The 27,384-nt window shown below is 39.2% G+C and overlaps 1 protein-coding gene across 1 annotated transcript in view; it reads left to right on the top strand.

The window, feature by feature from the left end:
• Positions 1-20,247, top strand: part of R3HDM1 (R3H domain containing 1) — a 54,831-nt gene extending 34,584 nt beyond the window's left edge. The window contains exons 17-27 of the mRNA XM_075710070.1: positions 1,825-2,082; positions 2,576-2,696; positions 8,185-8,339; positions 8,920-9,068; positions 11,324-11,427; positions 12,051-12,218; positions 14,923-15,092; positions 15,316-15,460; positions 16,891-16,973; positions 17,803-17,887; positions 18,894-20,247. Coding sequence (XP_075566185.1) covers positions 1,825-2,082; positions 2,576-2,696; positions 8,185-8,339; positions 8,920-9,068; positions 11,324-11,427; positions 12,051-12,218; positions 14,923-15,092; positions 15,316-15,460; positions 16,891-16,973; positions 17,803-17,887; positions 18,894-19,261 — 1,806 coding nt within the window. The 3' untranslated portion in view covers positions 19,262-20,247. The remainder of the gene's footprint in view (positions 1-1,824; positions 2,083-2,575; positions 2,697-8,184; positions 8,340-8,919; positions 9,069-11,323; positions 11,428-12,050; positions 12,219-14,922; positions 15,093-15,315; positions 15,461-16,890; positions 16,974-17,802; positions 17,888-18,893) is intronic.
• Positions 20,248-27,384: the final 7,137 nt, after the last annotated feature.

Below are 27,384 nucleotides of genomic sequence, written 5' to 3'. Positions count from 1 at the left end.
AACCAATGATAACCCGTGTTCCCCGTCCCCCTGTGACACTTGGGGGAGGAGGTAGAGAAATCAGGAGCAAAGCTGAGCCTGGGAAGAAGCAGGGGGTTGGGCGAAGCTGGCTTTAGTGTTGGCTTTATTTCTCACTATCCTACTCTGTTATTAATTTGCAAGAAATTAAATTAATCTTCCCCAAATCTGGTCTGTTTTGCCTGTGATGGTAATTGGTGAGCGATCTCCCTGTCCTTTTCTCAACCCGTGAGCTTTTCATCTTATTTTCTCCCCCTGTATTGCTAAGGATGGGAGAGTGAGAGAGCAGCTTGGTGGGCACCTGGCAGCCAGCCAAGGTTAACCCACCACAATGTTATACAATATACACATTTTAGTATGTGTTCAGAGGTTTTATTTTGTTATTAATTTCAACATTAGTCAGAAACATCTTCTAATAACAGATACGGATTTATCTGAATTCAATAGCCTCTGTGTAATTACAATGATACTGTAACTGTTATCTGTACTTCAGGTATACAATTCCAAAAGGAATTGCACTTCATGGAGGGTGGTGGGGTTTTTTAGCAATGTTGTTTCTCATGTTATTTTAGAGTTTGAATACATGTGAACTGCAGTCAGTGTAACTTACCTCCTTAGTAATGAGAGGTTAATTAACCAATGTGAGATTCCTCTGTGAGTTTAGCATATTACTAAATTGCTGTTGTTAGCAGCTAGTTCAGGTGTCTCTATGCTATGATTCACAAGCAGAAAATGAAATTCCTTCCAGGTTTATAAGTTCATTTCACAGTCAGTAAATGGGTTCAAATACTAAGTGTGCTGGCAGTTGCAAAAATTTAGTTCTGCTGATGGTAACTTAAGCACCATAGTGAAAAGGCTTGATGGTCTTGGTTCGTCATCTAAATGCGACACATCTGTAGTTGGTACCAGTAAGCTTGCTTTATCTGTTTGTTGGTAATACCATGTTTCAGTGGTTAATCATGCTTGTGCTATACGTATCACTGTAGGACAAACTGACCAGAATTTACTCGTATTGGTAGTGTAACAGAAATAAATGTGTATTGCTTGGGTTTATCCTTTAGACATTTTTAGAGGTAATATTTCAGGATGTTGATAATCTGATGCTGAATGGCTTGTGAAGAAAAGGAGCTTGGGGTTACAGTAATAGAAGATTCAAATTTCACAGGACTCCTGCAGTGCTCAGTGCAATCAGTATCATAGTTTCAGATGTTAATAAAATACAGATAGTAGGTAACCACTAGAATACGTTTCTTGTAGCTGTTACTTGATTTCAGGCTAAAAAAAAAAATAATCCGTGCATGTAGTATAATACCAAGTTAGAGGACTGTACCTTGTTATTCAGGATTAGAGCCTCGTTAACTTAAGCTCTTAAAACCAAAAATTACTTTAGCAATACTGATGCCTTCTGCTATTTTAACTGGGGTTAGATCTTTTCCCTCAAGCTTTGGAGTCCAATCAGAAAATGTTAGTGACACAAATTCTGACTTTATTTTTGACAATTGAATTCTTACAATAAGTAGATAGAGGCAGGTGTAATCCAAAAATTGAGTATTTGTCGTGAAATGAGTGAAGTCTCTGAATGTGGATGTTCTTTCCTGCTGTCAGCCCTGAAGATAATTTACTACAGTTTTCCATCTTGTTCTTTCCTGTTGTTCTTTGGCTGATGTTGCTAATGCACAGTTACTTGAGACACACATATCTCAAACTTACTGAGATAGTTGGCTATTTTAGTCTTTTTTTTTTTTCCTTGAATGTACATTTGTGAATGTAACTTTTCCTTTTTTTTTTTTTTGTAAACTATTACAGCAAGACAACCTAGGATCGCAATTTAGCCATATGAGTCTTGCCCGCCAGCCACCTGCTGATCCAGCCGAACCTCATGCTGCTATGTTCCAGTCCACTGTAGTCCTGCAGCCCCCGCAGCAGTCCGGTTATATCATCGCAACTGCTCCACCACCACCCTCTGGCCAACCAGTTTCTGCTCCAGGCTACTCGGCATCCAGCCACCCTGTCAACCAGCAAGTACTCCAGCAGCAGGGATATATGCAGCAAACTGTGCCGCAGGTACGATGGCTCTGTTTCCATCCTCCCAAAAGCTGTATTTTTAAAACTGATCATGCTGTTCTATTAATGACGTTTTTATATGGAGGGGGGCTCCCTGTTCAATTGCAGCTGCATGCATTTATTCTGGGCTTGGGGTTTTTTTCTGGCTTACATGCTTTGACATGAATGACTTCGGTTTACTTGAGGAGGAATAATCACCCAGGTATTTACCTGTAGCTGGTAAAACTCACGTTCTGCATAGTTTTCTAGTGTCTCGGATGTTTCTTTGTGGAAACTGGGAATTGTTACTTCTGCAGTGAAAGTAGAAGAAATGGGCTGTTAAAGAGGGAATTTATGTACTATAAGTATTCTTTTAATTGCTAAACCATTTAACATTAGTTCCACCTTTTAATAAGTTTTGCATCTTTTATCATGTAATTCTTTTTGCATGTAGATGTCTGCCTTCTATAAACTTGCAGGTAGTGAATCTCTTTAATTGTTGTTTGTTTTTTAGATGCCGGCTTGTTATTGTACCCCCAATCAGTATCCGCACTCCAGTCAACAGTACCGACCTGTTTCTGTCCATTACAACACACAGCAAAACCAACCATTGGCGCAGCCTGGACAGCAGACAGGTTTGTTGAACTCTTTCAGCATTTCATTAGAATACCTCGTGTGCGTTTTCTCCTGGTTTTCCTTTTTAAACTTACTTTGCTGTATAATTTCAAATAAAGTGAAAATTCAAATAGGGGATACAGAGTGTAACTACCCTGAGGTAGAAAAATTTGAGTCAGTTGTTCATGAAGCTTGAGATTTGAGCCATTACCATGAGTGGCTCATGCTGTAACTTTAATTATAGGATAATTTTTTTTTTAAGTTTAGAACTGAATAATTTAAAACACATGTAGCTTAGTAACTGACTCTTTAGTAACTTGCAAAGTAAGATGAATTAGTACCTTTAAATGATGTAACATTGCAGAGATGTACCTTAACTGAAAGTTCCAAACAAAACATACTACTTTTACATGTTGTGGCATGAAAAGACTGCTATGCAGAAGCTACTGGCGATACTGTTTTCATTCATCTTTCTGCCCTATGATTAAAGGTATCTGGGTATTGAACAGAATATATAATGAGACTTAAGTGGTTAGTTTTCTGCTCCTCCTATTTGTAGTAGAGACTTTTCTACTGTTTGTGAGTACCTTTCTATGAATGTTATCAAGCTGTATTTCTGTCTCCTTTCTTTCCTGTTGCCTTTTTTCCCTTCAAAATTGTAACTGTAGCTACCATTATTCTAATAAGCTGTACTTAAAAATATCATTATGACTTCTTCAATAAGATTTGGATTCCTGAAACAAGTTTAATTCTGTGTAATATTTTGACTCAGTCAAAACTTTCAGAAGTAACTAGTGATGTTTGGAGGCAGAGATCCTTAAAAATCAGGCTTTTACACCATGCCTTAGTTGAATGCGTTAGACTTGGTGTCCTTTTGAGTTTCGTTCAGAAAGAAGGATTTTTTAAATCCCTCCCCCTGCCCCCAGCTATGTGTTGTTCTACAGAAATAGAATGAAAGATCAGCTTTTACAAATATTAACTGGATTTCTTCATAGCTGTTCTATGAAGTAGCCTGTAAGAGGGATGGCTCCTTCCGCAGTTCTTCTAGGAATTGCTCCAGTAGCAGCAACAAAGTTGTTATTCAGGGTTCAGTTCACAAGTTTAGGAGGGATTATTTCATTGCAGAATCATCAAGATGTGGTGCCCACTTATGCTAGGGTTGTCAGATCATTTCAAAATACTGTTAGTACCTGCTTTCTGCAAAATAGATCACCACTTCTAACTCTCCAGAAGTGAAAGTGTATTGACATTTTTTTCAAAGGAAAACAAATTACTCAGTTTTGCAACTTGTTTTATCCGTTGTTGTTAGATGTGTTATCCAACTGTATTACACAACCTGCTTTCCTTCCTCAGAATTTTTAATACCTAGACTACTTAATAGCAAAAAGTCTGAGGCTCAGCTGGGGTTACTTCCCCGTTTATGGGGACACCCTATGTGAATAGCACACAAACTCTAAATTGGAGAGAGCCCAGTGTATATATGTAGCTAAACAAAACAATCTGAAGTTGAAAGCATGGGGTGACGGTGCATCAGCACAAGATGCAAAGGGAGGAGTCGGTTGCTATTAGGTAAGTAAGTTTGTTTCTTGTCTGTTTTTAGCTCTTTACGTTTTAACTGAATTTCACTGCCTGTAAAGTGGACAGGGTGAAAAGCATCAGCAGCTAAAATCTCCCTCTGTGTCCTAGAAGAAATAAAATAAAGCAGCTGTGCAGATAGCTGCTTTGCTACTTTGATAATGTACGTTGTACCTGTAACCCTGACATCAAGAGATCATGTTTTAGTGAAGGGGCGGTCCAGCCAATAATTCCATTCAGTCCTGTCTGGTTACTTGATGTTTACTAGTACTAATGGTAGACAAGTATTTTAGTAGCAACTGCATAGTTAGTGTTTCATTCAAAATCTCCAAATTGCTACCTAGCCATTGCTGGCTCTCATTTGCTGCTTTATAGGTAAATTGGCATCAGCATTCTAGAGATGGAAGGTTCCACGTCATGTTTTCTGTTCTGTAAACTGCTTGTGAGATGGTGTATTTTGAAATTATCTCTCTTGTAGATTTATTTTAAACCTTAAATGTTTGTATTAAGGTGACAGAAAGCTCCATCCAAAATGGTTGATGCTTATTAGCGGCGGCTGTTTTTGAGACAACAGGCAGCATGTTCCTTGGCTAATATAGCAGTGTGTCTGGTCAAAAATGAGAAATAACAAATCTTGTACTACATGAAAGCCGTGGGTTTTATTCATCGTATAAAGTGGTTACTAACTATGAAATAACTTTCCAAACACAAATCTAGATAAAAGATGACAGCTTCTGAGAGCATGGCAACTGAAGCCACTTTTGGTTTAATATTATGGAGTGGCCTGACTTTATTTATGAGCTGTTGGATTCGGGGCCGTAACACTGTCTGAGAGGTTTACATTTCTCACAGTGAACCGGTCTCTTTTTCAGCTGCTTCCTGGCTTCCTTTTTAAAGGGGTTTCAGGTGAAATATCTGGGGGGTTGTCCTGGTTTTGGCTGGGATAGAGTTAATTTTCTTCCTAGTAGCTGGCATAGTGCTGTGTTTGGATTTAGGATGAGAATAATGCTGATAACACACTGATGTTTAGCTGTTGTTAAGTACTGCTTACACCAGTCAAGGACTTTTCAGCTCCCTGTGCTCTGCCAGGTGCACACAAAGCTGGGAGGGGGCACAGCCAGGCCAGCTGACCCAACCTGGCCCAAAGGACATTCCATACCATACGGCGTCATGCCCAGTATAGAAACTGGGGGGAGCTGGCCGGGGGCAGCGATTGCTGCTTGGGGACAGGCTGGGTATCAGTCAGCAGGTGGTGAATGGTTCCATCACTTGTTTTTCCTGGGTTTTGTTTCTCTTCTTGTTGTTTTCCTTTACACTACTATTATTATCATCATCATCATCAGAATTACTATTTTTATTTTATTTCAATTATTAATCTGCTCTTATCTCAACCCACGAGTTCTCTTACTTTTGCCCTTCCGATTCTCTCCCGTATCCCACTGTGAGGGGAGTGAGCGAGCGGCTGTGTGGGGTTAAGCCACAACAGGGGTTCGCTTTTCATAAAAAATGCTTTGGTTGCCCAAAAGATGCTGGGAGAAGAAAACTCTGTAAGAAGAAGGCGTTTCCGATTGCCATGAGAATGAGGGCCAGTTACCATGAGACCTAACTAAAGGTTGATTAAAACTCTTCTCTGAACTACAATTACTTTAGGAACATCCGCTGAAATTCAGCTAGCTTCTGCTTCACAGTGGCCAGTGATAAAACTATCGCAGCTGTAATAATAGCTGTAGTTGTAATAGTTGTAATCAAGCTATACTCATAGCTTGTTAACCAAGTGATTGTGCTTGCTTTTCTGTTCTTGAATGAAGGCTGTTTCTCACTCTTATGTTATTCAGAAAATGTATTTCTATATTCTGTAAGTTAACTTTTCTTATCTTACCAGTGGTTTCTTTTTTATTATGCAAATATTAAGAAACATGCTTCTTTTTTTATCTACTGTTTCAGAGTGTTTCTGTGTAATGAGACAATTTGCTATGGCAGGTGTGGGTTTTCTGCCGAGTGCTGCATTTCTGTCAGACCACTCTCTATGCAGAGGTGAAATTGGGAAGCTAAAAATAGAGCATTCTTTGGGACGCTGTGGGGAACCTTCTTGGCAGTCAATTCATATTGTTCCAGTTCTCTCTGCTGGCAAAATTGATCATGCCTGTCTCTGGAAGTGCCAGAAAAATATTCAAAATATTCACAGCTACATTGCAATTTCTGGGAAATGAGGGGTTTAGATTGCAGATGTATTGATTGATCGGATCTGTCATATACTGCAACTTCGCATTCTGCTGCTTTTTAGGTGCCATGGATCATTTTGTAACAAAGTACATTTAAGCATTTTGTTTATTACAGATATGAGATGGATTTTTGTGCACAGTCCAAACTTCAGAGTTATTAAAAATTCTAACTACTAATCCTGATTCAAGCACGCGTTGTTCTGAAGTTTTGTATAGTACTCTGAAAATATTTATAGTGTGTTGTGTGTTTCTAATGAATAGTGCTCTTGGTTTTAACAAACTGAACCTTCTTCCCTTTAATTTTCTGAAGCAGTATTTGATTATATTAACAGTCTTTTTTAGTCTTCATTGTTGCAATTTCTATAGAGACAGCCAGCTGAGACTGTTAATTCAACAACATTCATTGTACCCTGTATGCATGTAATCAATGAACACTGGTGGGTTTTGCTTACAGAAGAAGTGTTTTGTGTTAACTGAATAATTATTTTCAAAATGGACCATGCGATTTTTTAACCACAGATTAAAAAAAAATCCAAGTGAGTTTTTGCAGCCATATTTGCTTTATTATAGTTCCATACCAAGGTAGGGAGCATGGGGAATGTCAAAGTCAGTAGAATGTGAATGTGTCCAAGTTAAATACAGACTCTTCTTGCCGTCGGTGCATCTTGACAAGCCCAGTTTTGTTATTCTGGAGCGATAACTGGCTTTGTCTCAGAAACACTGGTAGTTATGGGTTTTTGCTGATGTGGTAAGTAGCACACACCTATAGAATATGACAAGAAGAACTTTACTTGTGTTCTGCATGTGTTTTGGTCATGGTAGCGGTACCTACTATAAGCTTTTTAAAAAATAAAAAAAATAGGCAACGCAGGAATTAAGGTTGGACCTAATAAATGTACGGATTTCCTGCTTGGCACTCGTGCTTGGGGGTTTTTTGGTTTTGTTTTGGGGGGGGGTGGGGTGGGGTGGCCATTTTTGAAAGATACCAGAGCATACCAGTTTAAGCAGTAACAAATTGTTGTAGAGGCACTGTAGAGGGGTGAATACGAAAATCAATCTTTTTTTCCCCCCAAGATAACTTTGAATATAAAATGTCTTCCACTGTATATGAACATGGCTTTTACCTGGAAGATTTTTCTCAGTTCCCAGTTGCTTTTAGCATTACAGATTTCAGTAGAAATTGCTCTTTTTAAAAAAATTTGCACACAAGCCTTACACAAATTTTCTTGAACTGTGATTCCGTTTTGAATCACAGTCAAGATAGTCTCATCCCTAGGGCACCTGAGGTACTAGCAGAATTTAGCATAACTAGAATTTCAAAACTAAAGTACCTAGAAGGGCCTTGTTCATAATAATAGACAAGTAATTGGTTTTGATATTATCTAGCATGCTTTGTTCAAATGCTTTCAGCTTTCACCTATCAAATCAAGGTGTTAATGCATGTGACTCACTAGAGTGTAAATAAATATCGCAAGCATGCGAGAGCAGCATTGCAAATAGTTCGTATAGTATTTTGTGCTGGATCCAAATGAATAAATCTGTTAATTTTAATGTTGGCTTCTTTTTATATGCATGATAAGTTCAACTCTTCTTATGAAGTTGCCAGATTTAAAAAGCCATTGGAAAATGCTACACACAAGTGTTCACATAGGCAGCTGTGTATAAAAAAAAGTTCATTATTTCAAAATAAGATTTAAATGTATAATTTCAGGTTACCAGGTTTTGCCTAACCAGCAGCAAAACTACCAGGGTTTAGTTGGAGTTCAGCAGTCTCAGAATCAAAATCTGGTCAGTGGCCAACAAAACAACATTGGGAATCAAATTCAAGGTGTGATTGTTCCATATCCTTCAGTGCCATCTTATCAGGTGGGTAATTTATTCATAACTTTCCAATCACTGTCTGTGTGTTTGAGTGGTTTTGGTTTGGTTTTTTAAATTACTATTTTTTAAGTGCATTGTTTTGTAAATAGTAGAAAGCTGCAAGCAGGCATCAAAGGTGACTTTAGGGACAGAAATTTAAACAAACAAACAAAAAAAAACCTGCAAAAAGTGAGAAAAAAAATCTGTCACAAGTGTGCAAGTTCTAGTCCTTCTGAATGCCAAGTGCTGTGTTAATTGCAATTCAGAGGATGGGGAAGAAAAAGCTCATAAGATTTCCCTCCCTGCCACCCCATTTTCTGTTGTAGAGAAAATTTTTTTTACTAATTTATGGAGTCCCTTTGAACCAGCATTTCCAGTTTTGGAGAAGAAGATAAAGAGGTTTTTTTTTAATAAAGCACTATTATTTCAACTACTGTTACCACTAGTCTTCTGGATGTAGAGAACTCCAGCAGATCTTTCAGTTTCTGGTGTTTTTATAAAATTCTTATATAAACTAGGTGATGGTCAAGAAGCAGAAAGAAACATTGTCTGCAGGAGAAAATCTTAATGTGTTCTCGAATTTTAGGTTTCGGTGCCTCAAGGTTCCCAAGCAGTGCCCCAGCAGACGTATCAACAGCCTGTTATAATTCCCAGTCAGTCCAATCAAGGACTGCCTGCAACAGGAATGCCAGTTTACTACGGTGTCATTCCATCAGGTCAACAGAATAATTTAAGGTGAGTTTAACTCAGTTATTTGATTTCTCAGCAGCTAGGCTTAATTACCTTGTGGTAACTGATAGGATCTGCTATAGTATTGCATACATTAAAATGTATGTCAAAGGCAGACTTACAGACACTTTATTAGCTATTTATTTTTGCTCTTATGCAATTAACTACAACAACCAATACTGTTTTAATTGAGACATACTTGTTAGACTGGAAAACATTGCTTCCATATCACCTTCAGCAATACTTTACTACAGTTCCACTTCTTAAGTTTTCTGCATTCCTTTTCTTAGACATGAAACGCCAGTGTGTTCGGTAGCAATGCCTTTTTGCAGCAACATTGAAGATGACTGTCCATACTCACTGGTTTTGCCAAAGATAATACTTTAATAAGGTGCAGAGAAAAGAGAATTTGAATCCCGGAAAAAGACTGAATTTCTTCCTTTTTTGGAGCTTTGTCTGGAAGGAGCTTAGCTTACTCTGTGTAGCTAACGAGGCCTGCTGGCACAAAGCTGGCTATGAAGCCAGTATAGGAACTTTTTCCTATGCACAGGGTTTGTTTGATAAATAACTTTTTTTTCCCCTACCTTTGTAACAGCAAATTGGTCTACATGTACAGACCTCCCTGCGTACGCATCTGTGTCCCCAACACAATTTGAGTATTTGTGAGAGAACAGATAGGCAGATACCTAAAAGAATTCATTAGGATTAATGTCTACAAATTTTTCTTTCTCTAGTTTTTTGACCTTACAAATGTGCATCATTTAAAAATACCTTGCCTTGCAACTTTTAAGCAAGCAGCAACAGTACGAAGCTTGCTTCATCCTTTTGTGAGTGCAGAGACTTAAATAGTATTTGTGTCATTGCTGCATGGCTTCATCTACTTAAATCTGAATTCTTGTTCTTTGTATCTGAAGGTTCTTTTTATCCTTTTCTTCTGTAGTTATATTTGAGGTTCGATGAAGTCATAGGTAGACATAATCCCAGACATTTTGAAGTAAGTTTTGTTGCTTGATATTTGCATCATTTAGAATGTCCCTCTTTTGAACAGGGAAACATTTGTTTGGAATTCAGCAACCAATGACAGCATCTTGCTTTTATCAAAATAGTTATGTTGCAGTGCTTTGACAAGGAAAGCAGAATACCCTTCTGCGGGGACTGAATAGTCTCAAACCTACAGGTCACTGCCGAAAGCTATCATCAGGAGGCAGATGAGAAGCTGTGTGAGAGTGCACATCCCATGCCAATATAAAACCATCTGCTCTGGTTTTTACTGAGTTTTGTCTGCTTTAATGGAAGGGAATCTTTAGATTAAAATTATATAATTGTACTGTGGGACAAAGGAGCAAACAAACTTCTTGTGACAACATAGGTAAACATGGTAAATCCAACAGGATTACACCTACTTTTTTTTTTTTCCACAATTTGAAGTATTTTTTTTTTCTCATTCCCTCAGAATGTTTGCTTTAACTGTTAGTACAGAAATAAAGTACAAGATTCGATTCTATAGGCGCCACTGTGATTATGGTCCACCAACCAGCTGTTCTGGCTGTGGCAGTACGATCAGTTAGTGGTATGATAGAATTTGCCTATGTCTGTCACTTACCTGGTTTTCCCCTGAATGCCCCAAAAAATACCTGGCATAAATAAACTTTTAAGTTATCCTTTTCCTACATATTACAAACAAATGAAAGGTTGTTTATCTCCTTGAGTCATCTTCCATGACTAGTTATTTTTGCCTTTCCCCATGCCCTGTTTGGTAAAGCTGTGGAAAGACAACTGTCTCTTTAAGCTGTGTTGCTTTACACTGAAGCGGAGGCATGCTTGTTCTGGGTGCTGAATAAGCTGGCCTAGCTGCATGGGGCCAGCCTCCAGCTGAGGGACTGCACCTGAAATCCTCGTGGCAGGTTCTGTGGTGATCATTTAACTGAGACCCAATTCTGGTTAATTGGGCAAGACAACAAATTGTCTTTATATTGATACAGCACTATTGACACAAAAATAGTATGTCAAAATAGGTGCATTAGTACAGCTTCTTAATGTATGCAGGGCATAAGTTTTTGCCAAGGAAGAGATGTGAAATTTCAGGCTTCTGAAGAATGAGTAGATTTGGGGGTAGGTGGGAATATTATTGATTTTAAAATTAGCAAAATCTCGGTGATTTGCAGTACGTGTAGACAGCAAATGCAGCCGTCATGATTAAATAAATGAGCGTGGCATAAATGCTTGTTAGTCATGTTCTTTTTTTATTATTACTATTACAGTTCATCAGTAGGATATTTGCAGCCTCCTGGATCAGAGCAGATACAGTTTCCTAGAACATCATCACCGTGCAACTCACAGCAGCTTCAAGGACAGCAGTGTGCAGGTTGGGGGAATAAACTTTTTATTGAAAGACTTCAGAAATGTCTAGCTATTACTGTGCTGGGTGATTGGATATTTGCTATTAAGGGTTTGATTTAGAATTAACTATTGTATTTTATTTACTTCTGTGTTCCATTTTTGAAGTTATATTGGAGGCAGATTAACTTGACGTCTCAATTTATCATTGAAAACTCTCAAGTTACTTTCTTACAATTCAGTAACATACATCGTGATGCCTTGCATGTCTGCTTGTGCGTCGAGACAGACATGGGAACTATATGTTCTCTGCACAATGGCTTTCATCTTTTCCTGAATTGCTACACGGGTCTGAAAAATTTGAGATTTGGGGTTACATTTGATGGAACAAGAGCAAGGTACATTTTGGAAGCAGTATACTTGGCTCTCCTACTCAAGAAACATTGTAGATGTCACTTAATGGAGTAAGAGTAGCGATTTTCTTCAGAGTTCCTGAGAAGAGGGTGAAAACTGTAAAGCATTCGGGGTTTGGATAGAGAGGAGAGGTAGCTTTTTGACCTGCTGAAAAGCTAAATTAAATACTCCTAATCTCTGTGGGGTGTTTTGGTTTTGTTTGTATGGTAGCCTTATTTACTGCTTTTACTTTCATAGTTTATAGCAACCATTCGAGTCAGAAGCCATCACCTCCTACATTATTGCCACCTTCATCAAAGTCAAAGCCGCAACAGGCTGCTTCCATTGTGCACTACAGCATAGTGTCTCCACCCTCATCATGTAAAAGTTCGCCCACTGGTCTTTCCATCATGCAGCCAATAAAAGGTATATTTTATTGGGATTTTCATCTAAGCCGTTCTGTCTAGAAACCTGTTGCAAATTATCAGATTGATTTCATGGCTAACTACTAGAACAACTGCAACGTGAGCTCCACTTCTGCAAATACTTTTTTCGTAATTCTTCATCTGAATTGCTATTATTGTAACTTTAAAAACAACAACTTGGAACTTAAGACAGACAATAGCCAACTTCATGGGGGCAGCCTGGAGGCAGCCTTCAGCAGATAAGCGTCCCTTAGGAGAAGCACTTGAATCAGGTTCAGAATGTTTTGATCTATGAAATATTTGGGTAATTTTTAGAAGGTGTATAAATAGCAGTCTCAATGGCTTGTGAAAATGGCGGTGACATAGAGCTTATCATATCCATGAAATGTTTATAAATGCTAATATCCAAACACTTAAAAACTCTCAATTTCCAACCATAAAACTGATGGACTGGTCAGGAAATGAAGAGCACTAGGGTTAGCCTCCAAACAAGAGGTTATAGAACAATCCTGTGATCATTGCAGAACTGCCTTTAATTTACCAATGAGGAATTGGATACGTTAGAGGTTTGGTTGGCCAGAAAGGGGTAACCTCAAATATTGCTATCTCAGTATTTTGCAAGCAAGCAATAGATTAAACAACTCTAGGTCAATGATCTAGACTGCACTACAGATGTAGCATTTTCTTATGAACATTTATCTTTTAAGATATTTTTAGAGCCTGTTTATTAGTAAATAGATAACAAGCAGTTAAGTGGCAAGATAGCTGGATTAGCAGTGTATTTTAGTTTTTGGGCAGGTTTGGTTTTGTTTCTATTTTGCTTCAAGTTTGTTTGGCTTCAGTTCTGGAGGACTGTCACTTCAGGATGTCTAAAATCAGTGTTGCACTAGCTTGTTCTTCTACTCTCCTAATCTATGCTGGTAGCGCTGGTTTTAGGCAGTTTTGAAGGCCTGATTCAAACCTGTTCAACTGTGATTTAAAGAAGTATGGGCAAGGGGGAAGCCCTCTGTGCCATAGGGAGAACAAATTTTGAGAGAATAAAGACAAGCACGCATTTCAGCAAGTGATACTGAGATGATGAATCAAGGCAACTGAGGTAAGGACAATGAGAGCAACACAACTCGGGTGCTTGTCTGTGCGTTCTTTTCACTTGAAAAAGTTAAAGAGGACCAGACTGCAAATCTGGGGAGCCTTTCAAGGAGTTCTGCTGGGTTTGTCTTCTCATGGGTTTTGATAGGTGATAAAGTGTCTGCAAAGTGACTTACGTGTTGTATGACACTTCATTTTGTCAGCATGCTTGTTTAGGAAAAGAATTCCAGAATTCAAGACAAGCGTGTTTTTGTTGGGTGTTCAGTTCTCACAGAATGGAGAGAAGTCAAAGAGTTGTATGCTGAGTGCTGTGGAATAAAATGCTATATTATAAAACAGTAAGGTGTAAATAAGTATAATTTATAATATTCATTAACATACGCATGGAATATTAAAATGAAACTGATTTTTCTTGTGTAAAATGTCGTGTGTGTATATAGATGTCTGGTACATCTCAGGTTTACATATAAGGATTACAGAAGTTTATGGCTTTACCATTTGGCAAATGTTGTGTTATATATTGTTCAGAACACAGTTTACAAAGGCTAATACAGTTTTAATATTGTGCGTTCATTATTCTACATTGTTTGGTTTGCTTTTTGAAGGAGTCTGTTTCTTTTTATGGAGCCCAGGGGTAGTAAAAACAACAGCCCTTTTTAAAAAATACAAGATGAATGCATTTTATAATCTGTATCTGACTGCTCCCAACTGATGCTATGACGTAGGTGGTAAATTGAGAAGACTGTAGACACCCTCTTTAAAGGTGGATGATTAAATGATGTTTAAACCGTGTGTTTGAATCACGGTTTCTGAGAAATGCTGTGAACAGCAGGTAGAGCAGAGAAGGGAATTGCAAACAACCGTGTACAAGTGAACAGGATGTTATGTAGATTACTTGGGAGAGCCAGGTCAAAGGGGGAAGACGGCTTCTCTCTCCGACAGCCTCGTCACAACTCCTCGTGTGGAACCTTGTGGAACAGCATCGGCTGTTTCGCTGTTCTCCCCGACTTTGGCATTTCTGGAGCTACCACAGTAAGCGAAGTGGTACAGGATGTGGGGATCCGTTTGCAGTCTCTGCCCAGAAAAACGTTCAGATAAAACTTGTAAATGAGGATAATTTTGCCTCAGACTAACGGTTGATTCCAGGTCTTTCCCAGGTATGCCATCATATCGGAGAAAACATTTTGAGTCTGTATTGCTGTATATCATGTAAAACTTACTTGGTAACTTCGTTTTTTAAATCAAGGATATTCTTGCATAGAGTCACATGTTCTTCAACACATTGCTCAGACAGTAGCTGCAGTGAATGTTGAATACTTTCAACTGCTATTAAATAGAATGATTACTTTCAAAAATGTTCTCAATAATGAGTTTCAGTGGTTCTTTTCTAGTTCTGGGAAGCCCTCTTGAAGTTAACTGCCGCAGATTTATCTGATAGTGGGAATATAATTGTACCAAAGATACTGCTCTAGCTTTCTAGGATTCAGCAGCCTATTCAGCAAAGCATTCATTATGTTATTTCCCTGTTTTGTTTTCTTTTTTTAATTCACGTCTGTTTTGCTAAAATGAAAACTGAAACGTATGATGAAGTAACTGCATCCTTCCTTGTCTTGTAGCGGTAGCACCACCACCAGGTGGAGGAGTACTAATGATGCAGCTAAATCTACCCAACAACCCTCAGCCTCGGAACCATTCACCTCCACAGTGGAAACAGAATAAATATTACTGTGATCATCAAAGGGGGCAGAAGTCCACAGAACTTAGCACTTTAGACAGTGCTGCACAGGTATGAGGGTTTTGTTGCGTTTTCCAGGGTGACTTAAAATTTGCATAAGTTGCATCGTTGCATGTTTTTTCAAAAGTTCTTTTTGGGGAATAGAAGTCTGCGTTGATAATACTTAATATAGCTATTTTAACTTTCCTTCAGTCCTTGAATGCTGTAGGTGTTGTTTAGCTTGTTCAGCTAGGTACTTTGAAAAACACTAACTTGTGGTTTATTCCAGTTGCAGCATAGTCCTCAACTAGGTAGTCCTGTCACCTCACCGGCCCAATCGCCAGCACCAGCTCAGCTACCAAACATGAAGAACATCCGTCCCACACTGACACCTCTTTCTATTGTGTCCCAGTTTTCTAGACCTTTTGTCCCTGGACAAGGTATATTTTTAGTTAACTAAAAAGTGTGTATGTCTTCTATTTGAAAGTTTTAAAATACAAGTTACATGAGGATTTTCTGATGAACTGTGGCTCACTTCAGTAGTAATGCTACTGAAGCAGGATCATCAAAACTACCCACTCAAGCATCATGTAAAACTTCACCTTATCTCTCTGCACCGATACCGTCCCCCATATTCTCAAAAGCTTTTGCTGCTCATTATTGTGCGAACTTCCATAACCCACTAACTTTCTCATATGTGAAATTCCCCATTTCAGCATTGAAAATATTAATAAAATGTTTGATATAGTTTAGCCTGTCACAAAGGATATAATTTTAGAGCCACAAAGATAAATCATGTGGGATTAGCTGATCTTAATACATTAGGTGGGCATATTATCTTTTGGGGGAAAGGATACAGAAATGTGACGTTGAGATGAACATTCTGCCAAACTCACTTATTAGTTGATGATGCACCAAATCAAACCACTGCCTAAGCAAGAATTCTTCATTCCTTTGTAGAAAAACTAGCACAATGGGACTAGAGCCTCTAGCCAATGCTGTTGCTGCTTCAACTAGTATTTCAGATAGTACCCACCCAAAGACAGAAAAAATTCCTTGTAGAAGAATTTCAGTCCTCTGCTGCCATGTTAATGGAAAAAGAGACAATAGGGAGTTTTCACTGAGATGTGATAGTTGATAACATTTAAAAACCAAATTATAAAAAAAAAAAAAAGAACTTTGTCAATGAGCAAAGATGTCCTGGTATAGTTCCCAAACTCAAAATTAATGGCTCTGTATTACAGAAAGATTTACTTTAAAGCAAAACTTACAGAAAATTCTGTACATCTTCCTTATTGATAAAGAAAGCCTTAGTTTCTTGTCTGCCTTTGTCTTATCTGCTGCATAATCTTTGTCATTGCTTTGTATTCCGATGATGTTGTAAAAATTCCAGGTTGCCTGTTGTAAAGTATGCCTTTCAACTTTCTTAATCTTCTGGGATTACTAAAAACTTCTATTCCATTGTCTTTGTGGATCCTTGGATCCTTTACAATGGGAATGTAAAGACATACCTGGCTCTAATCAGGGATATAGCCATGAAAATGATTAAATTAGTACACTGTGAGGAGCTTTAGCCTTATTAAGCTCATTTTGAAATGAGAGCATTTAGGTAAGACTGCAATGAAGAAAAACTTCTAGTGTGTTTTTCAGTGTAATCCTTCAATGCAAGAAAGCTTGTACCTTTTCATCTTGTGATCAGCATGTGACGCATTTACGTTTAATCGTGCCAAATCTTATTTTGTTAGCCTAGCCAAATACACTACTTTGTGCATATTCTGCTTTCTCTTCTGTGTAAGATATACCTCGTAAGAGGAACTTGGAGGAAGGTTTCATATAACAGAAAACCCTTCTAATTACCTTTCTCTTTAAGGAGATGCCAGATACCCATTGCTTGGCCAACCCCTGCAGTACAATCCATCATCTTTATTACGTGGACAAGTAACAAGCCAACAGGTATTAAAGAGAACAATCTCCTGGCAGCACTGAAAAAACCCAAGTCAGGACTACCATTGTAACCACAATGCATAGGGGAATATGTTACTGCATTAGAAAAGTAATTGAGTGGAAGTTGCTTGCTTTCCAGTAACAGTTTTATTCTGTGTTTATACTTCCCATTGTTCCTGTATGTTGTTTAAAAAAAGAAAAAAAAAAAAAAAGAAACATTTTCCTGAAATTTAGCTTTAGGCACAGGGTAGATTATGGAATTTTTTTTTAAGCAATTCACCAGCAGTCCCAAAAATCACAGAGAGAACGTTTGCGAAAATTATTTTCTCTTATTTGAATAACAATTTAAAAACAAACAAACAAAAAAACCAAACCCACATGCAGCTATTTCTAAACAAAGAGTGGGTTTGTTTCTTATAAGAAAAACAGAACCAACCCAAAATATTAGCGTTAGCAAAGCTAAAAAGTTTTGCCATCTATTTACTTTCTGGGACAGACACACAGACCCCCTCCCTCTACCTTGCTCAGTCCTACCCAAGATCAGCCAGAAGATGTGATGGACCTGGGGGGCTGGGGTCTGCCAAGAAGATTTAAGGTGATTTTTTTTTTCTTCTCCATCATTTCCTCCCTTTCTTCTGAGGCAAAGGATTCAATGTGCCTGACTGCAGGATTGCTAAACTCCAAGACTAAAATTGGACATAAAAATCTTTTGTGTCCCATGGTAGCACAGGTTATTTTCCACACATTCCTCTGCACTGTTTTTCACTGAGCTAACCTAGAAAGTGTAAGATACTGGTGCACTGTCATTAAAGTACATCATTTATGTCAATCTTTCCAGTGTCAACCGGGAAACAGACATGGAAACAGGGGGAAGAAACCAGCAAAGAAGGCTGCTTCAGCAGATCTTGGTGCAGGAGAACCAGGTATGGAATTGCTGATGGGCACAGTCCTCCAGAAAAATGAGTTAGGGGGATGGGCTGGGAACGTAACAAGAAAAGAACAGGTGAGAAAAGGGCCAGAATGAAGAGTAACTGGACAGAAACGGACATGGCAAACACTGGAAGCATAAGGATGGAGAGGAAGACTTGGAGAGAGGGGAAGAGGGAGGTTAAATGACAGAAGTGTAGTTTTGAAGGCTGGAGAAAAGACCAGAGAAGATCAGGATTGGGCAGTACTAGAAGGAAAAGCAAGTTTGTCAGTTTACTGGACGTAAGTTCTATTGCATTGTTACATTAAGTATTGTTATATTAAAGACACATATGCCCGCTTCCTTTTACTTGCATGAAATGTGAAGCCAAACATAAACCACAAATTAGTTTGTGCTGCCTTTTTTTTTTTTTTTTTTTTCTTCCCTTCTAATATAAATAAGCACATGGATTTGGGGGTCATTATTGGGAGATCTACAGATTAGCTCCTTGGAGTTGGTAAAGATGTCATCCAAATAAAACCTGATATCATCTATCTTCGTATCTTTACTGGAAAGAATTTTTGTTGCGTTACCTACTGTCACCTCTTTGCAGAAAGTTACAGATAAATCAGCTTTTTAAACAATTTACTGGAGAGGATTTTTTTGAGAGAAGACAGGCTAGTTTTTTAGCACAGTGATGTGTGAAGAGTTGAACAGGCAAAGGCAGTGAGATGCTATAGTGGGTTCTCAAACCTGCTGCAAAATTAGGTGTTGATTATTATTTTTCCCTCTCTCTCTTTTGAGGGCCCTCTTTGTATTCTCAGCTTTTCTTTGTACGCTTGTAGCTGTAAGCAGTGCTAAATGCGAACGCAAAAGGCTCTCTAGAATACCAGAAATGGAATGCCTGTGTATTTGGTGTCAGCCAGCTGGAAACACAAGTATGAAGTAACTCATTTTCCATTGTGTTTGTTGTATCATTAAGTACAATGACCAATTTGGATGCAATGTTTTTCTTATTTCAGTTGTGGGAAAAGTTCTAGAAATTACTGAACTGCCAGAAGGCATAACTCGTACGGAAGCAGAAAAACTATTTGGAGAACTCTTAAAAGTTGGTGCCAAGATTCGGTGGCTAAGGGATTCGCAGTGTCTACAAGCACAGCAGCAGCACCACCGTCGTTACTGTGGCAGCGGAGACGGTAGCGTGAACACTGAGCCATCCAAACCTAGTGACTTGGCGTCCACTTACACGGTTCTAGCTACGTTCCCTACAATGTCAGCTGCTCAGAACGCGTTGAAGAAACAAAGCAGTACCTCAGTGAACAAGTTCAGGCTGAGAACAAGCAAGAAGCACTACGACTTTCATGTTCTGGAAAGAGCTAGTTCTCAGTAGCAGTTACATCAGTGGACACTCAGCCTTTACTACTTCCATGTCCTCCTCGATTGGCTCGGTGTTACGGGGTTTCTGTTCTCTTCATAGAGACTCCTGGGATGTTTTGTCATAAGACATTAGCCACTGAAGAATAAATAACCCAGTCCAGCAAGATGAAGAAAAAAAAACCCAGAATTAATCCCAGACAATAGCAAGGAATCATCTTTGAGACAGGCAGCTTTCTACAAGGAATGCTGTTGAAATGCCCCCTACTTTTATAGTAGTTTTGTTTTGTATTTTTGAATTCTTGTATCAGATCCAAAGTTCTACTGTACAGCAGATGTTCATAAAAATCCATATTCAGGTTTGTATTTTATAATCCCTTTTCACAGCCAGCACACAGCTGTCCATTCCAAGGCAGGAACCTGAGGATTGGTGGAGGGGAAAAGAGAACCATTTTCAAGGAATTACACTCATTTTCTAGCAAACTACCCCAAATCTTCAAGTTAACCTGTTCTTTGTCCCTTGTGGTTTTTTTTAAGGAAAAAAAAAAATTTTTAGTAGCTAATTCCTTAGATGGTCATTTTCTTTTGAGATTCATTCAGGCAATGTCAAAAGAAAATACAAGTAGGTTGTACCCTTGAAGGATTCGCTTCTGATCCAACAGGTTTAATAATTATTTAAAGGGGAATATGAATAGGTTACAAAGAATGTTCACTGAATCACATTTTAATATGTCTTATTTTTAGCAAAAGTGTGAAGAAACTAAAATGTATCTTCACAAGTGACAAAATGTTTGCACTTTAATTGTGTTCCCACCAGTATGGATCTCTTTCTCTTCCTTTTCACGCAAAGATAATTGTGTTTGATAAGTGCTGGAAACCTTTTTAATGGTTTAAGTTTTCATCATTTGCAGATGCTCACTGGACATTAAAGATTCATTGCACATAAATGAAACAAACTTTTTTCAATTTGTGTAATTTGCAAGGCTGTACAATGTGTGCTGATGCAAGCCTTTTTCAGTTCAAGAAAATAAATGTTTACAAACATGAACTTTTTCAGTGCACTTGTTTAAACTTCTAGGAGTCTTCTGAAACCTGGATGAACACATATTAACGGTTTGGATCCCTTCAACTGTGAGAAAAGATCTTGAAAATAACACAAATACTAGAACTTCTCAAAGAACCACTATCGCTGTTCCTATTCTTGAAGCATTTATTTATGTTAACCTGCCCTTCATAATTTTCAAATGTTTCCCTATATAAGCAAAAAGAGAGAGAAATTGATTTCAGACCATGAGGGACTGCTCCTGGGGTTTTATTTTTAGCACAGGCATTAGTTTGCTGTGTTAGATGAGCAGCTACTTGTTCTCTTCTTAAGGCTGTTGCTTTGTAAAAGACGTGTTTGTTACTTCTGTAAGTGGAAACTCATGGTAAACGTTATGTATAAAAACACATTTTACAGAGGAAAAGTCAAGAATTTAGGCGTGTAAATCAGCATTAATTTTCATCTTGTATACAAAAAATCCTATCCCTGGACAACCAAACATAAACACGTGAAGTGGCAAGAACAGTCCTATGCATGTTCAATTCTGAAATCCTTCACGTGATGAATGAAAGTACTTAGAAGAAAACTGACCTGTCTGGGAATAATGTAGGCTAATAAATTACGTATACGGGACTTGATTGTGCAAAATGCTGTAGCGACAGGCATTGACATGACTAAAGGTAACCTGCACACAGATGCTCCCCTAAAAGAGAGGGGAAAATGTTCACCTTCAAGCCCCTAGCCAAAAGACAAGTCTTGCCTTACCCCTGTCTGCTTTTCCAAAAGGGTGGTCCTTCTTGGCATTCGAATTCTTACGCTACTACTTGACTGAATACGCTACCTGGATGAGGGGATGTATTTCTTCCCCCTCCAGCTGGGCTGCTGTAGCTTACTGCACACAAACCCAAAGATGGTAAGAACCCCACCTTACGCAGATTATACTAGCACAGAGATAATGTGACTTAACGCACAGGTTCTGTCACTGCCTCTTGCCGATTTCCAGTGCTAGTTTAAGATGATGATTTTAATCCTGTAAAGCAGTTACCAGGTTAAAGGTCTGTAATGACAGGTGTCCCAACCCAGAGAGGCAGCTGCCTCCCGTGGCTAACATGTTCCAGGGCAAGATCTTTCGAGGCTGTAGTAGAGCAGGAATAGCTGAGAGCTTCCATCTGTTCTGAACAACCCAAGAACTGAATCCCAACACCGAATCAAACCATTTTCAAAGGCTGCTGCATGACTTGCTTCATTTAATAAACTTTTCCCATAATAACCAAAGAGAAGAAAATGTAATGAGAGGTAAGCGTGGAGAGCACAAGCAATCCAAACAGGAGGAGGGGAGGGATACACTGATTAGGAACAAGGCCCAGCAAATACTTAATTCTTTTCACTCCAGTTTACAACTTACTTGGTAAGTGCCCTAGATTAAAAAAATTGTAACGTTTAATAAACTAGTTGTATTCTAATCCTGAATCGGATACTTACAGTTACTAAAGGCAGGTCACCCTCTCCGAGTGTTTTCCTTTAGGTTAAACAAGGGCAGTTAGTTACATTTTTCTGATCTGGATGTGCAGATACAATTAACAGGACTCTGGAAGTGCCAAAGGCCCCTGATATCTACAGTGGGCAGAGAATTCAAGTATTTCTGCTTTACAGTCTTGTTCATTCCTGATTTTGTGCAGTTTCATACTGTCCCTAGTAACTGAGCAGGGTTCAAACTCATCTAACCAAGGCCATTTCTACCTTCCTGACTTTTACGCTTCTGCCCCTTTTGGTTCCTTAAAACACACAAGCCTAGGGACCATGCAGAGAAACCCTGCACTAGATTTGTTCCACAGATTTGGATCATGTTCTAGAAAGCACAAAGATGCACTTTATGGCGTGAAATAGATGTTGTATGTAAAACCAGTGTTCTCAAGTGTTCTCAGCAAATCTAGTACTCTAGTGCATTTGAACTTCCTGTCATTTAACATTAAAGCCATTTTTAAAGCAAACAGTGGCAAAAGGAAGCAAGTGGCAACTTAAATTCTATTGCAGTATTTTAATACATTTTTCATTTGCATGGGAACATGTCTTACAACTTTCAGAGCTGAGGAAAAAGCACTGGAAGAATAACCAGAAAAGGTGAACAAATCTGGCAATTACCTACTCCACCGAAGGCTACTATTTCTTGATTTTCATTTTTAATTAATACAGTTATATTACCATGTAAAATGTATCCCTGAGCTGCGAACAGATTCAATGTTATTTGTGATATTACAGTGAAAATGATAATTCAAAATTAAGGAAACAAATTTAAGCACCATACTCTGGGAAACACTCAAAATCACACGGCCACAAGGCTGGATTCAGGAAGATCATAGCTGCATACCTGGGAATCTACTCACAGCTTCTACGTGGCTGCCAAACTGCAGCCTCACGTGCCGCGTGTTTCAGTAAGACTGGATTGGTATAAAGGGAAACATTGATAACAGGCGTCTTGCATCTTACCTGAGACTTCTCCCTGGGCACGTTTAACCTATTATAATCTGAAATCCTTTTCTTTCTCTCATATGCATACACTTAGAAGATGACATAAAAAGCAAAGCAATGGAACATCTACAAAGAAAGAAATTGAGCACTGTGGTGTACTGATGAAGACTACTGCTGAGGTGCTTCTACCTCCAACCATCCCTAATCCTACTGGCCTTTTGCAGAACATGCGTTATGTTTCAAGATCCAGGTGGTACAGGACGGTGGTAGGCAGATGGGAGTTCGGTTCTGCGAAAGCCTAAGAATTGTTTAGCTTGATGAATCAAATTGGGTACTTCGATATGCAACATGCCTTTCCCAGTAAGACCATTTTTTTGTCTTGCGCTATTCAAACAGCTCTATGCCCTCTTCCTATTAGTAATGCAAGCCACTTCCCTCTCAAGGTGGAATAAATAGTTACATTCTCATGCTATGACACTCATTTGTGCCTTAAAATTTCACATTTGACATGTTTGTTGTTTTGAGTTAATCTTGTACTAACTTGTCTGGATGTCTCAAGGGGAATCATTATTAAAATTGCAACTAACTTATTTTATAAATATCTATTTTAGCTCCATGACACATTTTTTCCCCTAGAAAATTGGCACAGGCTGTAATTTCCCGTATTTAGCTCTGAGACAAAGAATGTTTATAGGAAGTTTTGGATAAAATTGATCAAGCCACTTCTATGTTACAGGTCATAAAAAATTATTGTAGCTGGAATTTTTAGTATTTCCAGCTGAGAAAAGACTTATTTCAATCCCTTCAATGTTTCTACAGCTCGGTCTTCATGAAGGTTGACGTGCTGCCTCTATTCGATGTCCTGCTCCTATGCATAGTTAAAATGTTTTGGGTTTGGGTATTTTTGGCTATTGATGTCAACAAGTATAAACTTAAAGTGCACAATGACAATGTGACTTCATTTTGGAAGCCTTATTTCTTGGGTGTAGACCGGAACCCTTCAAAGGGCCTAATTTCCAAAACATTCTGAAAATAAAGTCCCTTTAAGTTCTTTTATTCTGGAACCTGAGAGCAAAGTCACTATTCACATCTGAAAACCACAGATGCAAGGTCCAGTGTAAATGAAGGTTCTTCTTGGCTGACTTGAAAATGTATGCAGCTATGTTCTTATCACAACACGTATGAGCCTCCTTTTAGTTCAATTTCTGCCTTGTGTGTTTAGGCTCGTAGGGCTGGAGTTTGGACCTGACTCTGGCAGCCCCTTATTAGCAAGGTTTATTTTCATCCTGCTTGTAACTACTTGATGTTTTGCAATGTTTGCTGTTTGTCAAAATTTGTCAGGTTGAAAGTGGATCTTGCTTAAGATATGATTAAGAAGCATTCAAATTTGGTCCAGGGCACAAACACGTTAGTGTGTGCTGCTTTTTTTCATTTTTCAGTCTTACTGGTAAAGCACACGAGCCTAGTCATTCTGTGGGATGCATGCAACTGTACTGGACTGTTTCTGCACTTCTGAAGAGAAACTTGAATGTCAGATAGGACTAGTGCTGTAAACCAAAGACCTATATAGGAAAATCTGTATGTTGCTGATAGTTGTATGCTTTTAAAACTGGTATAAATTATAAAAATAAACTGTGCTGCTGTGGATAATGCTTAACAGTGAGGTTTATTCTTAATTCAGTTCCCATGCCCCAACTAACTGAGAATCTGAATTAGACTAAGGATTGATTATAATACACCATGCTGACAGTAGTGAAATTTTTCAGACGCAGGTGCAACAAGAGGTAGAAGGCATGCTAGACGCTGGCTGCAATATGGACTAGCTTCAAGCCTAAGTGATCAGTTACATCTGAGTTCCCAAAATTACTTGACAGCTAACTTTAAAAAAAAAAAAAAAAGCAGCAATATTGCACATCATACTTGAATTACAGAGGACCTCGGTTTGAACTTGAGAGGGGAGGCACTGGCGCACTGCTTCTTTCTACTATTTTAACTTTTGCAGTAGTTATAGGGTTAATTAGGGAGATTGATACGCAGCACAGCCTTGCCCTTCTTATGATTTCCAACTCAGTTACTTTAAGAAACAGCATTATTAAGTGTGCTACGATAGTCTATCATCACATTGATTTATACATACTAGGAAATACACCAGAGCTTGTCTCCATGTTTACTCCAATTTGTTGCCTTTTTACTTGGCTTAAACTTTGACTTGTTAATGAACCACTGATTAGTGTGAAGCAACAGTGCAATTAAAAGAAGTAATTCGCTAATAAAACTATTTTCTTTTTTAATCCAAGTAGATCTGTGCTGTTTTGGGTGAAAAAATTAATCTCTTAAAATATAAATGACTGCCTTGCATTGTTTCCCATACTGATTGCTGAGTTTGGTTTTGTGCGTTCATTTTAACAAACTAGCTGACATTTCCACAAGAGTAACAGATGTCATTTCAGTCAAATTTGGCTCCCTGTGTTCTGAAGAGTCTTAGACTTGCAATAGTGAATGCTCTAGAAGTGGATTGAGGCTTCCTCAGACCTTAAAAAATGTGATTACAAGCAATTTGGTAAGCAGGCTGGATGTGGTAGAACCCTTTCAAAACGGCGCTAAAGAAAGGTTTGGGAAGTTACCCTGATCCATGTAGAGTTTTCCTTGTCTCTCTGGTTCTTATTTGTGTGTGTGTGTGTACGTACACACACACGACGTTTGCGATGGTGCAACACACCCAACTTGATCTCTCTGTCCTGCTTTACAAATGTTCCCTATGTATAAAGCAATTTGCCTAAGTCAGCCAAGGACTTGGCAGCACACCAGGGACCTGAATGCTTCGGCTATCAAATTATTTTTTCTTATTACTCAACAGAGCTTTCTACTTACGAGTTACTAGTTACCCCTCCCTTTTTCTAGGCCTATAAATTGAAGACCTCTGCTGTCTCCCAGGGGAGTCCCGCTCTAGGGACTCTCAGATTAATTATAGCAGCAGAGGCACATGCAACAGCAGCAACTCAGTGACCCTACAGTTAAAGAATTATACTTTTAAAATTGTAATTATTTGAGGATGTAATATAAATAGTTCCTGATGATGGGAAAGACTGTACACCCTTACTAAAGTTACCTATCCAGTCATTAGTAAGCCCTTCCACTTTTATGTTTAAACAAAATTTCTTCTTTGCTTGAAGTGGTGTAGAAGTTTTTGAAAATCGTATTTGCAAAATAATTTCAAAAAAATACGGTGCTCAACACTTCACTCACCCTTCTCAAGCAACTCTGCTTCCAACTTAGGGTTTCAAATAAGGTGCAATAAATGCAAACTACAGCAGCTGGGAGTGCCACAAGAATTAGTGCAAAACATCCAAATTCTTCATAGAGCTTAAGACACTAATACACGTTACAACCTAACCTCTTCCTCTACATGCACATGCGTAACAGAGATGTCTTTTTGTTCATCTCAAAAAATTGTATAGTTTAATTTAATACCAGCCAACCTTTGGCATTGTTCTCAAATCTGTTCTGTACCATGAAAAAAGAAAATACAAAAAAATAATACCATCTCAGCAGAAAAGCTATAGTGTTCTGACAGTTACTTCTTCAAGAACCTTGGAGAAGCACAGTATCTGTATGCAAAACTTATCCAGCGAGCAGGATTACTGTGACGCAGTGCTGCATCTGGAGAGAGGTGAAACAATTTTTGTATATTGTTGTTAACATTGATTTGCCTCTTTTGACTATAGCTTTGTAGGTTTTTTAGTTGTCATTATCCAGTAACTTTTCTAATTAAACTCCAGGTTACACAAAGTACAACAGCTTTCCAGGCTGAGAGACTCTGCATTTCTTGGCCTTCAAATGTTTGTCAGTCTCTGCCTCAGCAATAGTTACCCAGCATACATAGTAACAGTACTGTGTTTCAGAAAAAAATCAAGTGCAGCATTTTTTCCAAAATGTTATCATCAGAGCACTTGAAAAAAACTGTCCTGTCCTCATTACTGTGAAATGTCCATCAAAGAGACTGTCTGCATTTGCTGGCTGTGCCCCCACCACGGCTGTGCTGTGAACACTGCGCCGTCCCAGTCCCTCACGCAGCCTGGGCTCACCAGGGAGCACGGGAAGATGTCCTGGCCTCACCTCCTGCCACTCATGGAGGATCTGTGCACGCCACGCGCTCTACTTTTTGACATATTTAACATGGATTTCTGTCAAAACTGTTAGCACCTCCAATATTCTTCCCGTCTGTCGCACCCTTGACCTCCCCAGGGTGGATGCTGGGGCCAGGGTTAACTGTCGCCGTCCTGCCCTCGCAGCCCGTCGCCACAGGCCCCGGGGAGCACAGGGCGCACCCTGGGCGCGCAGACACCTTCCTCCCTGCCGCCGCCCCGAGCCTGCCTCCGCCATTTCGCGGCGGGACCCAGCCCCGGGCCGCAGCGCCGCCGCGGCCACAGGCCCGGCACCGAGGCGTCAAGATGGCGCCCGGCCGAGGCCGACCTGCCACCACCCCGCGCGCGATCGGGGGGCGGGCGCGCGGCCGCGCCCTGCCGCCAATCAGAAGGTGCCGTTGGGCGCGCACGCGCGGAAGCCGGGCCTCGGTGCGGCGGCGGCGGCGGCGCATGCGCCTGGTGGCGGCTGGCAGCGCCCGGGGC

The sequence above is a fragment of the Pelecanus crispus genome, chromosome 5 (assembly GCF_030463565.1).
Source record: "Pelecanus crispus isolate bPelCri1 chromosome 5, bPelCri1.pri, whole genome shotgun sequence".
Taxonomy (NCBI): Eukaryota; Metazoa; Chordata; class Aves; order Pelecaniformes; family Pelecanidae; genus Pelecanus; species Pelecanus crispus.
The sequence above is the reverse complement of the archived record's forward strand: the minus strand, read 5'-3'. Positions and strand labels throughout refer to the sequence as shown.